We start from the raw sequence: 16,026 nt of genomic DNA on the forward strand, positions 1-16,026 counted from the left end.
GCAAGGTTTTTTTCTATCCTGCACAAATCCTAAGACATAATTTGAAAATCCACCAGAAATAGTCGCAATATAACAGTAAACAGTTTGCATCCCACAGCAAAATGCCACAGATTTTCAGTGAGCGTACAATAGGCATGCTGACTGCAGGAATGTCCACCAGAGCTGTTGCCCATGAATTGAATGTACATTTTTCTACCATAAGCCATCTCTGAAGGCGTTTCAGAGAAATTGGCAGTACATCCAACCGGCCTCACAACCACAGACCACGTGTAACCACACCAGCCCAGGACATCCACATCCAGCATCTTCACCTCCAAGATCGTCTGAGACCAGCCACCCGGACAGCTGCTGCAACAATCGGTTTGCATGAACAAAGAATTTCTGCACAAACGGTCAGAAACCGTCTCAGAGTGAGCGTGAGCTGATGTCAACGTTGTGGATCAAGTGGCCCATGGTGGCGGTGGGGTTATGGTATGGGCAGGCGTGTGTTATGGACAACGAACACTGGTGCATTTTATTGATGGCATTTTTAATGCACAGAGATACCGTGACAAGATCCTGAGGCCCATTGTTGTGCCATGTTGCAGCATGATAATGCACAGCCCCATGTTGCAGCATGATAATGCACAGCCCCATGTTGCAAGGATCTGTATATGAAATGCCACACCTGTGAGGTGGATGGATTATCTCGACAAATGAGAAGTGCTCACTAACACAGATTTAGACAGATTTGTGAATTTTTTTTTGAGAGAAATAGGCCTTTTGTGTAAATAGAGAAAGTATTAGATCTTTGAGTTCAGCTCATGATAAACGGGGGCAAAAACAAGTGTTGTGTTTATAATTTTGTTCAGTGTAAAACTGTTCTGGTGGATAACAATTTGTTCAGGATAGACAAACACTTCGCTGGCTACACGATTCTCCTGTCTTTTCACTTGACAAAAAGTCAGTTATCATCACCTATAATGATAAATGCTGTATCAATGTCATTCACGAATGGCTAATAAGCTGTTAAAATGGCCAGTGGCAAAAGAGGATTTGTTCAGGATAGACAAAAACAGCTCTGGCTACAACCTTCAGTAGCTACGTAATAAGCCTACAATAAAACTGTTTACTGTTATATTGCGACTATTTCTGGTGGATTTTCAAATTATGTCTTAGGATTTGTGCAGGATAGAAAAAAACCTTGCTGACGACACCATTCTCTTGTCTTTTAACTTGCATTTATAATTGGGTTCAGTGTATTTTAGGCTTCCTACAACATAGCTACTGAAGGTTGTAGCTAGCAAAGCTTTTGTCTGTCCTGTATATATAGGTATAAAGTGTTTTGACTGTGACGGGAGTCGAATGCAGGACCTGTTGTTCGGTAATCCGCGTCTCTAACCACTACGCTATTCAACAAGGATTAAGTCACTCACTCATTCACCTACTCACTCAGTCACTCAGTAAGAGACAGACGCTCTTCTAGGCCGGCTCTGCTTACGCGGCCTGGGCAAAAAATTAACCCATACACTTTTCAAAAATGTTAAATGTTTATTGACTTAATAAGAAAGAAAAGTGATCATGAAGAGAAATACAGACAAAAAATAAACATTACAGTACTCAAGGCAATTTTCAATTTAGCAGTGGGAATGGCGTGTCCTGCTGCATATAATAATCATAAACAATGGACCGTTTTCAGTCTAAAGCGTTACTTGAAGCATAATAACAGAACTTCCCATTCTTGCATTGTAGTGTTTAGATCCCTGCTAGCCTTTCTTTTTACACTCCAGTAAACATAAACTGTAGAGTTCACCAGTTTATCCAACCGCCTTTCAACCCTTTTCCCAAACAAATCTGTTCCACGCAGACTTTCCACACAGTCAAGGCCAACTCCATGAGTCGATCCATATCCGTACAAATCTGACATTCATATTTTCATGTGCACTGGGAACACCGATTACACATGGGGAAAACCTCAGGTAACTTCACTGAAGATTTCACTGTTGGCAATTTTTGTTCGTTTTTTTTTTGTTAGCCTTTGGACCGTAAGATGATGTACTTGATTTATTAGAATAACAATAGTGCCAATTAATAGAAAATGTGTATGTGTAGTCCCAAGAATTAAACCCATTACCTACTCAACGAGCATGCAGATGAGCTTTAATGATGCAGCTGCTCTTATGCAGAACGGCGTACATACAAATAGCATATGCTCTTATCCTGAGCAGTGATGGTTCATAGTCTTGTTCAAGGACACAACTACATTTTGTTTACCTTGACCTGACGGCTCTTGAATTTATTCTAGTAACCTTTCGGTTACTGGTCAGAAGCTCTCACCACACATATTTGCGGGCCCAAATACATTATGGCTTTGCTCAGATTGGGGATAGTCTCATTCTAACAACTAAGGTACCTGCCGCTCATTCGGTCAAATGACACTGAATCTAGTATTCCGAAATAAGACGATGGAGAGAGGAAAACAGGGCGGGGGAAAGTATTATAGCAACTAGGAGCAGATCAGAGATTACTCAATGAACCTGTGACTGCAGCCACTCCCAGCCTTGTCTGTGTCTCCTAGAGACAAACTCTCTACATTTCCTCAGCCTCTTCATATGACCAACAACCGTCCCTCCACTACTGTATTTCCTCACCTCAGCCTCTTCATATGACCAACAACCGTCCCTCCACTACTGTATTTCCTCACCTCAGCCTCTTCATATGACCAACAACCGTCCCTCCACTACTGTATTTCCTCACCTCAGCCTCTTCATATGACCAACAACCGTCCCTCCACTACTGTATTTCCTCACCTCAGCCTCTTCATATGACCAACAACCGTCCCTCCACTACTGTATTTCCTCACCTCAGCCTCTTCATATGACCAACAACCCCCTTCATCTACTAAATAACGGACTGTACCCCCTTTCCCAATGGCCAGACCTGGCAAGAGGTGAAAAGTAAACAAAAAGAAAGTGACAACAGCTGACACGACTTCCTTCCAGAAGTACAATAACGACGATGTGCTTGAAACCAGTCAAGCACTAATGTAAAACCTGTCATGAAGATCCCACTTCACATGCTGTCTCATATAGGAGCAGTGTTTGGGGGGGATTCAGTGACGCTGCATTTTGTACTGTATCACTGTACAAATCACAGGAATTCCCTCTCATTCGGGGGCTGTAGTTATGGTGAACCTGCAGTATAGTTATGGCACATTGTACACATCAGAAGAAGCCTGGTGTTACTTCTCTAATTGGTCATTTCTTATTTAGGTGTTCTGAACACCCCGGGGAATGAGTCCATTTCATTTCAACAGTCCTTTTGGTTCTTGAGACCCAGGTATACTGGACCTAGGTATTCATCCTCCGAAGTCTTGCATTGACCACATATCTTTTTAAAGCACGGCAGTGGCTTTGATGTGTACTCCATGCTTCCTCCCGATCACTCTGTTGAGCCTCCGTGACCCTGACCTGAACCGTGAGAATCATTTGAATAATGCACATCTGTTTAAAATCAATGGCAAAATGATTATGCAGTTTCTAAAAAAGAAACACCTTCACAAACACGTGAACACTGTATAATTGTTTAGTGTTAGCACTTAGAATAACTTGTCAAAATCTCATCTTGAAGTGTAAATATTTTAATCCTCAGAAGCCTCTTTAATCCCCTGTGACCTGTGACCTCCACACGCAGCCTCAGCAGGAGGGACATTCGTTGAGGTGCATTAGAAGTATGCATGCCTTTGGCTGGATATGGCTGTCTTTTCGAACTCAACATGTATTCACAAAGCAGCTTAAACAATTAGGGCCGATTTTGGATCCGGTAGCCTCTGTCCATTTCGTCTAAAATGACCTTAAAGGCGAAACTGATCCTCAACCAGCAGTCTGTGAGGCTAGGTGAATACTGACCCTGGTGACATATGGACTTACTTATTTTCCATATGCATTTCAGTTTCAAATACACGCATCAGAATAAAGATTAGTTAATATACCAAATGAGACAATATCTAGCTAAATTGCATATATTTAAGCTTAAAGCACTTTTGAATATTATACTGAGGCACAATATCAGAAAAGGCTTGGAAAGACATACATATACATATACAATACATATTGTGTTGTTCTGCTACAAAGCTTTTGATACACATCGTAAAATAACATCATAGGCTTGAGTAGCATACTGTATGGCACAAAAGGTGAACAAAATGAGAGGGAAATTGCTTGTCCCAGATTTGATGCCAGGTAATTTGTAACAAGGTAAAAAAGTATTCAAAAATACAGATGTATATGCAAAAGAAATATTTCATTGCTGGTTCATTCTCACTCGGAACGCTAGACAAATGGAATGTATCAAAGTAACAAAAATGCCTCAATTTAAAATAAGGTACTTATAAATAAAAAAAAACTAATTAAATACAATTAATTAGTGATTTGTTTAATAAAAAATGCCAAAAACCTGATCCCTAGGGTTTCTTGGTCAGGTAATTGGAGGGGATCCAGCCCTCTTTCATTGGCCCTTCTCCTAGATTTTTACAAAACCACCAGCCGCTGCTGTTTTTCTCCATCACCTCGAAGACGGTTCCTTCCTTGAAGCCGGCAGTCTGATCATCTCCCTCAAAGTCTGCCACGGCCAAGAACAGCTCCTCTTTACTGGGCTCCTTGATCAAAGGGGGCAGCTTGTCCCTCGGAGGGCCTGGCTTCTCACTCTTTACCTGGGGCTTTGGGGCCACGGGCACTTTAGCCTTGGTCTCCTCTTTCTCCCTGTCTTTGGGTGGAGGAGGCACAAAAGCTTTGGGTTTAGGGGGAGGGGGTCTGCCGAGCTGGGTGAGGGCAGGCTTGGTGTCTGGGAGCTCTTTCAAGGGCGCTCTGGTTTCCGTGGGGCTGGACGGCTCTGAGGTTTTTTTGGGTGGAGGGGGTCTCCTGGGTAGCAGGGCCGGTCTGCCCGGAGGTTCTTTGTGTGGGGGGGTAGCAGGTTTTGGGACATCCGGGCTCCCATGTCCATTCTGCTGCTTGGGGGAGAATCTGGGCTCGTCACTGGCCTTGCCATTGTTGAGGGCAAAGGGGGCCGGAGGCAGTTTGGAGGGGGCGTTTCCAGGAGGGCTGCTGGGACGTGTCATCTTGGGAAGAACGTTGTTGGGGGGGGGCATCTTGGGGGGTACATTACCGGGGGGGATTTTGGGTAAAGCACTGCTAGGGGCGTTGTTGGCTGTAGTGCCATTTTGGTGGCTTAGTTCTGCTGATCCAGTGCCCGGTTCCGCTGGTTCCGCTGGCTTCGAAGGCTTCAGCTTGCTCCTCAGGTTGGTGATGTCCAGCTTGTTCTCAGCAGGCGACTCAGGCTTGGCCGCTGGGACGGGCTTGGGTCGGACAATGGGCTTGGGCTTCATGAACAGCGCAGGCCCGGCAGCCTCTGGCTTCTCCTCCGGTGGATCAGGCTTGGGCTTGAGAGGCTGCTTTGCCACAGGCTTCAGGTTGAACTTCTTCACCTCTTTGGCAGAGATCTTGTGGCCACACTCCAGGCCCATCTCATTCTTCAGGTGCAGGGGCTTGTTTGCAGCCTCTCTTTTAGGCTCGGGGGGCTTGTCCGGCTTGAAGGGGGCAGCTTTGGGGGCGAGCAGGGGCATGATGACACCTGGGGCTGGGGGTTTTGGAGGCAGGGGTTTGGATAGGTCAGGCCTTGGTTTCTCCACGGTAATCTCAATGTCCAGGCTCTTGTTGATGGACTCCCTGCGCGGTGGCAGGGCCGGCTTCTCCTCGGCTGGAGGGGCAGATGGAGCAGGGGGTAGGGGTCCTGAGAAGGCAGATGCCCCCTTGCTGGCGCTGGACTTCCAGTCCCTGAGCTTTGGCCTGGCCGCAGAATCGCTGCTCGTAGTGGGCTCGTCTGGCAGTGGTTTAGACCAACTGTCTTCTTGTTCGGCGCCGCTGGCAGGGCCATCCTCCAGCTTCAGCTGAGCCATCTCATTGGGCAGGGGTGCCAAGAAGTTAGGGCGGGGTGTCAAACTGGTCTTCTTGTATTTGTCAATGAAGGTGATAGGGGCCCAGCCCTCTTTGTCTTCAATCTGAATGTACCACCAGCCACTGGAGTTTTTCTCTATCACCTGAACAACAAAACCAAAGGGATCCGTGAGTAAATCCAGGGATCAGAAGACACACCTTAAAGGCTTTTCAGTCAATCCACTGGGTGCTTTCTATTCAATCACAAATGTTTCTCTCGCGGGAGTCAGTAGACCATGAAACAACAATTGTCAAGCGTTTGGCGATGGTGTTACGTTTGTCTCACCTCCACTTTCACCCCGGCCTGGAAGCTGATACCGTCGGGAATGGTGGTCTGGAAGTCTGCGATGGTGTAAAACTCCTCCTCCACCTGGGGAGGGGTGGGGGGCTTGGGCAGGTTCTGCCCCCTCGGCTAAGGAGAGGAAAAGCGTAGGAGAAGGAGAAAGTGAGTCAGTGAGAGACTTGACAGGTTGCAGATCAACACATGAAATCAAGGCAACACTCGGCCGGCCGACGGGTTGTTTAAGGAGAGTCAATGGCGTCTCAGGAGATGTGGTGCTTACAATGCTGAGATCCCTGCGAGGTGGTGGCCTCTGTCTTGCTCCCTGCTCTGTGGTAGAAAAGGCAGAGGAAATCATTCTCCTGTGAGCTTCCCTCGGACATGGCACAGCAAAGACACAGGCATTGAGGCATAGAAAAAAACGAAATATAGAGAGAACAGGGAGAGAGACAGACACGAGACAGAGGGAAAGAGAGAGAGAGAGCAGTGTGTTTGATGCAGACAGATGACAGATGCAGACAGCCTTTGGCTCTATGTATATGGGATCCTCACTAAGGGAGTGGTAGTTGTAGTTGAGGCATTCAGCTCCTAAATTACTTGGGAATTTACTAGGAATGAGTGGCTTCCGTTACTCTGGCACTGAGATAAAGAGTCCTACAGAGAAAGGGCTCTCAGGGAAGAGACCGAGGGAGCATCTCTCACATATATGGGAGGGAACACAAAGGCCTACATGTATAATGCTTTAATACTGGTTAGAAGGACATATGAACACCTCACAAGCTTTAAATAAAATGTTAGTGAAAGATGCATTCTGAAATGTTTGTGAATAACAGACCGTTTTTCCAACCTCCCATTTTGGGCAGGATATGTAAAATGTTCTTTAAATGTATTCAAACATTTTGTCACATTTTACATTCCCAGTCAGTGTGCGGCTTACTGAAGGGGGAGAAGCCCTTGTCTTTCTGCTCCCGGTCCCCTCTGCTCTCCTTGGCTTGGCTCTGCTGTTTGGGGAATCCGTCCAGCTCATTGGTGCTGGCGTGGCCTGCCACACCTGCTGCCAGCTTCTGGCTCAGGATGTCTGCCTTTTTCAGGTAGGATGCCGGAGCCCAGCCCTCTTGTCCCTGGTACCTGTAGGAGGCAAAGTGGAGGTTTACGTACACAGCATCAATAAAATGGAACATTAAAACTAAATCCATAGCAACAACAAAGGCCTTATTTTGTAAAAACAAAGACACCCAAGTAAGGCAGCGCCCGAGTCCCCGGCTCAAAGACCAGTTGAGTCAATGCGGCCAGTTGAGTCCTGGTTGCAGCATACCGACAGTATCGCTGGGTCCTGCAGAGGGTGGTGTGAATTTGCTCAGGGACGTCTGGGGTGGATGGGCTGGATGTTAGACAGGGCAGCCTTTTCTCGTCGTGTTCTGGCATCTCCTTGTGGCTGGTTGGGCACTTGCAAGCTCAAGTGTGGTTGTTGGTCAGAAAATGCATTCGTGGCAAGCACTTCCAGGTTGAGCGAGCAGTGTGGTTAGAAGAAACAGCTCGGCGAGATGTTACGATCTTCGACTCCCCTGAGCCCGCTGAGGACGCAGGGCCATAACCGCAAAATGGACCGAAGAATCAAGCAAAACTGGAGAGGAGTGTTAAAAAAGGAATGGCACAAAAAAGCGATAAAATCTGACTCAAACACAAACACACACACACACACTGAATACAATTCACATCCACACGCTGTCTAGATGGATTCACTTTGTACAGAAACACTTCTGGGGCTCTGTTGTACCTGATCTTCCACCAGCCCTCAAGGTTCTTCTGTATGACCTCCACTGTCATGCCACTCTCCAGGTCAATCTCGTCTTGGTCTCGTGCTGAGTAGGGGTAGATCACTGTGTACCGCTCCTCTGGAAACAGAAAATAATACCATATGGAGAAAGGCACATGCAATGTTGTGTTTATACTGCAGATTAACCTTCAGAAGAACATCAGTCAGGAGGTTGGTGTCAACAACTGAGGCAACATCACATGTTGGCATGTCGAGAGTGAGTAGGACAATTCGGTTTCTCTATCTATGGAAAACAAACATATTTCCAGAGCGCAAACCTCCCATTACCTGCTACAGGCGAATGTATTTTACACTCCTAGAGCATGAACTGGTAACTGGTTCTAACAAGTTTGTTCTCTTAGAACGACCTGGGAGGGATCTGTGGTGTGGACACTTCATGCAACACTAAACATCCACCAACAGCATGGACCACACAAACCACAAACACATAAACTGGCCATTTGTTAATGTTTTTGGAACTAATCTATGAGGGCTCTATGCTTTGCCTCCTGAATTAGAGTGAACGTTCCAAACGTAGCCTACTGAATTTACGAAGAACATTCATTAGAAATTCATTGAAACCTTTCCCATACATAGGACAAATCATAAAAAAACATAACTGTATCATCTGGTATTACAACAATAGGGATTATAGTTAAACAATACCGGCCCGCAGGCTCATGAGATCTTTCGACTGGTCCAACTACATACAAGTCTAAATATTATTGCTATTTGTTGGGCCTATTTGTCATACATGCATGAATCTATGCGTTGAACCACAATCAATGAGGGCGTAGCCTACTGTATGTCCAAGCAACGTGCAAATGGTCATGCAGCTGACATGCAGCATGTTAAATGATGGTCTCGTTTACTTGGCATTTAGTTAGTTGACAGAGATGCATTTTGCAAGGTATTCTTTCACCCCCCGGTGGCCGTGCAAGCTGTGCGTTCAACTCCGTGCTCGGGGCTGGTCATGCCTGGATGTCGCATGCTAAGTATGACATTCTACACAGACATGGAGATCAGGGAGAAAAGAGACATGCACTCCACCTTGCCCAAAGCCTGTACTTGTGCTGAACAGATCCCCTAATGTTCGCCGGCGACCCACGTGCCTCGGCAGTGACCAGTACCTCCGGGACACTGACAGCAGAGCACAGTGGGCAGCAGGAAGTAGGAAGTAAGTAAACAGGAAGTGAACACTCTGGTTTGGGTTTGGTTGGTTGTAATAGACTGAGAGACAGGGGAGGGTGTTCAGAACTGTATCAACAGATACAGTCTTAATCATATCTGGGTCCTCTTCTGGTATATTACAACAACATGCACAGAGAACTAAATAGTATTTTGTAATGAAAATAAAAGTACTCTAGAGAAATGTATGCACATTCGGTTTCCACAATAATTTATTTACCATTGCACATTTCCCCCCAAAATAAATTACAGTTATTTTGTCTCATTAAGACGTGGCAGCAAGCCTTGAGCTTTTGACTCTCACCACAGCAAACCTTGAGCACCAGGCTGCCTGTGCTGATCAACTTAGCATTTGTTTTGTATCTGACCGTGGCCGGGGGCGGTGCGACAGACAGTTACCTTCCTCGCCGGGCAGGGAGAAGTCATCAGGGTCATCCTGGGCCTCAAGGCACGTGGCAGGGACCCAGCCCTGGGCCTCGTCTGAACTGACAAACCACCAACCTGTATGCAGACAGCAGAACCCACGCAAACAGAACTGTCAGACCCACGGTACTGAGATTCTTTATAAATCTCTAAACTCAGTCCCCAAACGCCATCATATGCCCCTTCGTAGTGAACCTCCTTTAAACAGGGCCCATTTGGCCACATCTATAAACAAAAAGGGGACCATTTAGAACACAATCTCTGCCCCGTAGCCAAAGGCCCCCTCCCAGGCTTCTTACCGGACTCGTTTTTCTCGATGACCTCCACCGTCTGGCCCACGTGCAGGCTAATCTCTGAGCTCTCCTGCTTCTCATAGTCCGTGACGGCCACGTACTGGTCCAGGAGCAGGGGGTCAGCTGAGATGGAGTCCCCTGGGGAGATCACAGACATTGTAGCACTGAACCCCGCCGCCCGAGACACCACGTCACAGAGCAGCGAGCGCCGAGGGGGAGGAGTGTGGCAAACAGGCATGATTTTAGGATGGGGGGGGGGGGGATAAAACGGTGGTCAGAGGACAGTGGGAGGCAGCGTCAGAGAGGTGAGTAGTTACAGGAAAGGACGGGACCAGGAGGAAGGGTTATGCCAATCATTAACACGGCTGCTATGGACACACCAGGACACCCGCCACCTAAACTAAGCTAACACAGCGCTGCGGTTTGGATGCCCGAGGACGGCTCGGCTCTGTGATGTGGACCTGATGAGATGATAACCGGAGCTAACCGGGGCTATATAGAGACGGTGGTGCACTCATTGTCATAGTCACATAACCTCCACACCACCAACAAGAATTCACCCCAGGTATGTGGTCTTGTGTGTGTATATATACTCCGGTTTGAGACGTCTGTGCTCTACACATATGTGCAACCAGCCAGGTATTGTGGTTGCAGTGGTGCACTATGCAAGATGCAGCTCCGGAAAAAAAGAAGAGACCGCTGCACCTTTTTCTTTCCTTTCCAAGAAAAGTCGAAAAATAAGGTTCTGTTCCTCAATCCAAACTTTGCTTTTCAACTTTTTTGGAAAGGAAAGAAAAAGGTGCAGTGGTCTCTTCATTTCTTCCGGAGCTGCATGTGACAATGAATTCCCACAGCCAAGACGAGGTCGACTTCAGGATGGGAGCATGGGCTTTTGGTGTGGTGTACAGTCAGACGCAGAGCATCTGGTGCTCTCTCGGCATAGCTAGCACGCTGCCATGCAGATCACACAGAGAGAGCACCAAGCTTGCCCCACCCCACCCACAAAACCCCACCCCACCCTCTCAGCCCCACCCCACCCCACCATAGCCTGGTCTCAGACCAGTATTTGCTTCAGCCTGATACAGACGCATTGGCTGAAGCACATACAGATGGGAGCAGGCTGACCCTTACTTCTCTCTACCCTGCCCTGCCCACTTCAAAGCCGCGGCCCAGCTAAAGGACCAGCAGCCTGGGGCCCAGGGGCCAGGAAGGACCAAACAGATGGCTAGCAACCCAGGGGTCACACACAGAGCACGGCCAAGCATGATTCTGTCACTACCTCTCTTTAGGAAAGTAGTCGCTCTTTCCACAATCCCTGATGGAGGAAAATGAAGGAAATTGAAACTTGAAATTTGACATGAATGGAACATAGCATAGACGGTTTGGGTAGTCTGCAATGAGAACATAATATAATAACTGAAATATGATGGCTTACTATAACCTTAGATCTTTATACAGTGCTCCAGAGAATAATGGCGAGTATTGTACAACATTACAGCTAGAGGGCGCTCATATCTATATTGAGAAATGGTAGAAGTAATATTCTATGGCTGGACTCAAATAGTAGTGCAGGAAATGTTTATCCTATTTATATTTCGATTCCATTTGATATTGTCTACATGTACTACATATCACAAAGAATTAAATTATACCCCAAAATGTAATACAAATGTAATCCTTACCTGACTTCTTTTTTGTAATGGGTTCCCTGCAAAAGAGACAATCATTAGCAACAAGTTAGAGGAACTCCTTATATATGGACCATATACATTAACATCTCTGTAATGCATGTGTAATGCTAACTGTGAGAGCTTTCCAGGTTACATTCTGTGAACCACTGGCATGTATCAGTTGTGTTGACCTTTGCTCCCAGTGAGCAGAGATATGGTTGATAGTGAGTCTCTGATATTGGGCAGAAAAGCAACAGGGTCCTGGATCTTTTCACTCTGTATTATCCATTAGGACCACAATCACTCATATATTTACATCAGCATGGCTGATTCAAGGTCCAGATGCCCACAGACACTGAAGTTCTCTCTCTCTCTCTCTCTCTAACTCTCTGTCCCTCTCTCTCTCTGAGTCTCTCTCTCTGTCCCTCTCCCTCTTTGTTCCTCTCTCTCCTCCAACTCTCTTGTTCATTTACTCCTGGCAACCGTCCCTCTTTTTCATCCAGGGTAAAATTCACACTCAATCACATCATGCATGTGCAACCCTGTTGATTGCGCTGGACCAGCTGTGATGAGTCTCCGGCCATTAGTTTGCCCATTAGCTTTGAGTTGAAATTGTTTTTAGACATGACAGTGTCGGCTCCACCACTAGCCTGGCTTATCAGTGGGAGGCAGAACAGAGTAAAAAAGGCAATGTGGAGACAGTGAAGCCCATGCTAATTATTGAACTATACAATGTCCAGAATACTACCTGCAAACCAGGAACACTCCCAGAACATGCTCAACATACATAAGGATAACAATATTCCCTAAACATTTAAATAACATTTTAGATTAAATGTTTTGGGTTTTCAGTTAAAAAATGAATAAATGGAATGTTGCGTACAACATCTTTAACAACCACCAAAGAACATTACCAAAATGTTCCCAAATGTTCAACAACAATGTTTTTGGAACATACAGTATTGCCCCAACAACATTTTGAGAGATACATTCTTAGAGTGCTTTGTACAAACCCTTTATACAATAATCGTTCTGGAAACATTACGAAACACATTTTGGCTTTCTGACCTGACACCAATATTTTACATCAGATCAAACCAACTCTCCCCTCGTGTCAAACACGTTTTCATTGGACGATGGATAAACCACTGACGGTGCAGTGGCCATGGTAATTAATATCCCAGACAACCAATCCCAGACAACGATCTGTGGAAGCTCACGGGACATTTCTAGATTGTGGGACTTCAGTGTTTAAAACATTGCTAGATCATTCCCAGAACGTAACGATCACATGCTGTTGCGGCGATACTATAATCATTACTGGTCAATCAAGAGGACGAACCCAGTGGGCTGAGGCGCAATATGGCTTTAGACTTGTTAGACCTACAGTTAGGTAAGAACATCCCCTGAAAAAGTAAGTACACCCCCTGGACATTTTTATTTGTATGCATTTGGACACATTACCATAAAATAAAAATTATAAATGCATTAATTTATAACAAATCCCACAAACAAACTTTGAAACCATTTATGCAATAAAATTAAACAGAAATGCAATTTCCTTACACAGAAGAAGTAAGTACACCCCTACCTTAGCCATGACATAGAATCGCTAAAAACATTATCAAGTTCACCAAAACGGGTGCAAATAATTAGAAAATATCTTGGTAGGGTGCAGGCCTCCACAACGATTAGAAACTGGCTTGGTCTTAACCAGATTGGTGTGTGGTAACATATTATGCCAAGATCAAAAGACCTATCGGAGTCTGGAAGGGGTTAGAAAGACATTTCCAAGCAATTCAAGGTATAACACACAACTGCCCGACGGATTGTCTACATTAATGAAAATCCAGACCACTAGCAAACTACACAGGACTCATAGAAGTCTCTAAGAACCCCAGGGTACAACCAAGGGATCTACTGGCCTCTCTTGCCACAATCAAGTGGATCAAAGTGCATCAAAGTGCATGAGTCGACTGTCAGAAAGAGACTGCAAAAACCTGGACTACATGGTGGTCAGGAGGGAAGAAGCCTCTGAAAAATATTAGCAAGACATGATTGACATTTGCCAGAAAACACCTGGGTGAAGACCAAAACTACTGGAACTGGAAAGTGTTCTGAACAGATGAGTCAAAGGTTGAGTTGTCTTGCCAAAATGCCAGAGGCCATGTTTGGCAAAAACTAAACACTGCCTTTGAACAAAGGTACCTCATACCAACCATAAAGAATGGAGGAGGAGGCGTTATGGTTTGGAGCTGCTTTGCAACCTCAGGCCCTGGCAAACTTACTATCATTGAGTCAACCCTGAATTCTAAAATGTACCAGAGAATTAAGGAAAATTAGGGACTTTTGTCAAAACATAGAAGCTTAACCAAACATGGATCTTGCATCAGGACAATGATCCAAAAAACACAAAAGCAAGGCTGCAACAGAATATCTCAAAAAGATAAAATGCAGGGTTATGGAATGGCACAGTCAAAGCCCACATCTCAATCCTACTGAAATGTTGTGGGTGGAACTGAAGCAGGATGTGCTCACATGATGCAGCTGAAGCAGTACTATAACAAAGAGAGGGCTACAGTTCCTCCCAATTGACATAAGAGACGTGTATAGACAGTTACAATAGATGGCTACATTAAGTTACTTCAGCCAAAGGGATGAAGCTATGGAAGCAAGAGGTGCAATTATATATTTTTCCTCCCAAATGCATTTTGGTCAATTTTGTTCTGAATAAATATAATCTTTCAGTTATTTCTTAAATTAGGTTACCTTTATGTGTCAATAGTATAAGGGAAGATTACATATTCATGTGTCTACATGTGTTTTGTTTTTGCTGTACTTTTTCACATGACTGTAAAGATCGCCCACTACCAGGTGCTGTAACACAAGCATCCTGCCCAAGGATGAGATAGCTATCCTGGGTGTTTTAACCTCTCCTTTCCTCTCCTCTCCTTACTGCCTGCCACTTCAATCTCCCTGATGGACAGTCAGTGACGTCCCTACTCTGCAAAATTTATAGCAGTGTTGTTCTTTTTTTTTCTCCACAGTAACACAAAGAGAGAGAGAGAGAGAAAGAAAGAGGAGGGCTGCTGGCGCAATGTCAGTCGAACACAGTCTGCATTAGAAAAGAGCTGTAATTTAATTTTAATAAAGACAACCCAAGGTCTTTTTTATAATAATCCGCCCCTCTCTGTCCTCCCCTCCCTGTCCTCAGCCGTAGATTTGTTTTTTTCAGTTTGAGAGGGACCTAATAAGGTATGTGTCCTTGGCAACGGCCTGAGGGAACAAGCTCTTGTCTGTCTGTCTGCCTGTCTGTCTGTCTGCCTGAGGAGGTGACCTGACAACATCCATTCAGAGTGTACAAGCCTTTTTATTCTTCTCCTTCCATAGTCGCAGAACAAAACATGCATATTATATATATATATATATATATATATAATATTTATATAATATATATATATATATATATATATATATAATATTTATATTTATATTTATATTTATATATATATTTATATATTATATTATATATATATATATATTATATTATATTATATTATATATATACATCAGCCACTGATTGACATCAGCCATCATGGATTTGAACCAAGGTGCTAGTAATGGCAAGAATGCCGCTGCCAACAAACACCGAGGAATGATAAGCAAGGTTGTGGAAAAATACATCTGATTAAAGGGGGCATATTTATATGGTTGATATTGAGTCACAGTCTACTGATGTGTTTAAAACAGGAAAAAAATGAATAAAAACTGCTAATACATGCTATGGTATAAAATAAATGTCTGGTTAAGATCAGACTGCCTAGTTAACATTGATATATTGGTCTAAAAAACTTGGAAGCACACTTGAAATGTGACAGTCAAGCATCTATCTGCTTTAACATAACAACACATAGAATAAATAGGCAATCTGCAGCTGAACAGTCTGTTTCTACACTACTAGGCAGACAGACAGGAAGCTGTTTGTCATAGAAAATATTACAATATAGAATATTTTTAGGACATTTCTAAAAGTGAAGGAAGCTAGCAGAGCGCCTCTGGTTTGCTACATTTGCATATTGCTGAAAAGAAAACCTAGTCTTGAAAACCAGCCCTCCTGGACAAGCAATAGTGGTAACATGGATGTTTTCTTAACACAAGGGGCTGAAATAGAAATCCATCCCATGCTTCACATGAAGACTCTGATTCCAACAAGGTGACCAGTCAAACAATCTGGTTGACATCTGTTTTTCGTTTTTTTTTTTTTTTTACGTCTGACAGAAACCTAATATTACCATTGAGTGGGCTGTAATGAGTGTAACTAGTTTGAGATCAACCTTGGAGGGGGTAACCCGTTTTAGATTAATTCCAAATTGTCAATGAACCAATG

The 16,026-nt window shown here is 44.6% G+C and overlaps 1 protein-coding gene across 5 annotated transcripts in view; it reads right to left on the reverse strand.

Moving 5' to 3' along the window:
- Positions 1 to 1,521: 1,521 nt before the first annotated feature.
- sh3pxd2b (SH3 and PX domains 2B) overlaps positions 1,522 to 16,026 on the reverse strand; it is a 50,239-nt gene continuing 35,734 nt past the window's right edge. The window contains exons 6-16 of one of the 5 annotated variants that reach the window (XR_003781917.2): positions 11,652 to 11,677; positions 11,249 to 11,284; positions 9,976 to 10,107; positions 9,653 to 9,754; positions 9,116 to 9,205; positions 8,027 to 8,144; positions 7,187 to 7,377; positions 6,533 to 6,579; positions 6,256 to 6,381; positions 2,631 to 6,073; positions 1,522 to 2,577 (exon numbers count right to left, since the gene is read on the reverse strand). Coding sequence is in view for 4 of the 5 variants with exons in the window: in XM_010871079.5 (XP_010869381.4) it covers positions 4,442 to 6,073; positions 6,256 to 6,381; positions 6,533 to 6,579; positions 7,187 to 7,377; positions 8,027 to 8,144; positions 9,116 to 9,205; positions 9,653 to 9,754; positions 9,976 to 10,107; positions 11,249 to 11,284; positions 11,652 to 11,677 (2,500 nt within the window). In the remaining variant the exon portion in view is untranslated. Of the gene's footprint in view, positions 6,074 to 6,255; positions 6,382 to 6,532; positions 6,580 to 7,186; positions 7,378 to 8,026; positions 8,145 to 9,115; positions 9,206 to 9,652; positions 9,755 to 9,975; positions 10,108 to 11,248; positions 11,285 to 11,651; positions 11,678 to 16,026 lie in introns of all 5 variants that reach the window. The other 4 variants (XM_010871079.5, XM_010871080.5, XM_010871081.5 and 1 more) reach the window with 4 other exon arrangements.

The sequence above is a fragment of the Esox lucius genome, chromosome 7, assembly GCF_011004845.1.
Source record: "Esox lucius isolate fEsoLuc1 chromosome 7, fEsoLuc1.pri, whole genome shotgun sequence".
Taxonomy (NCBI): Eukaryota; Metazoa; Chordata; class Actinopteri; order Esociformes; family Esocidae; genus Esox; species Esox lucius.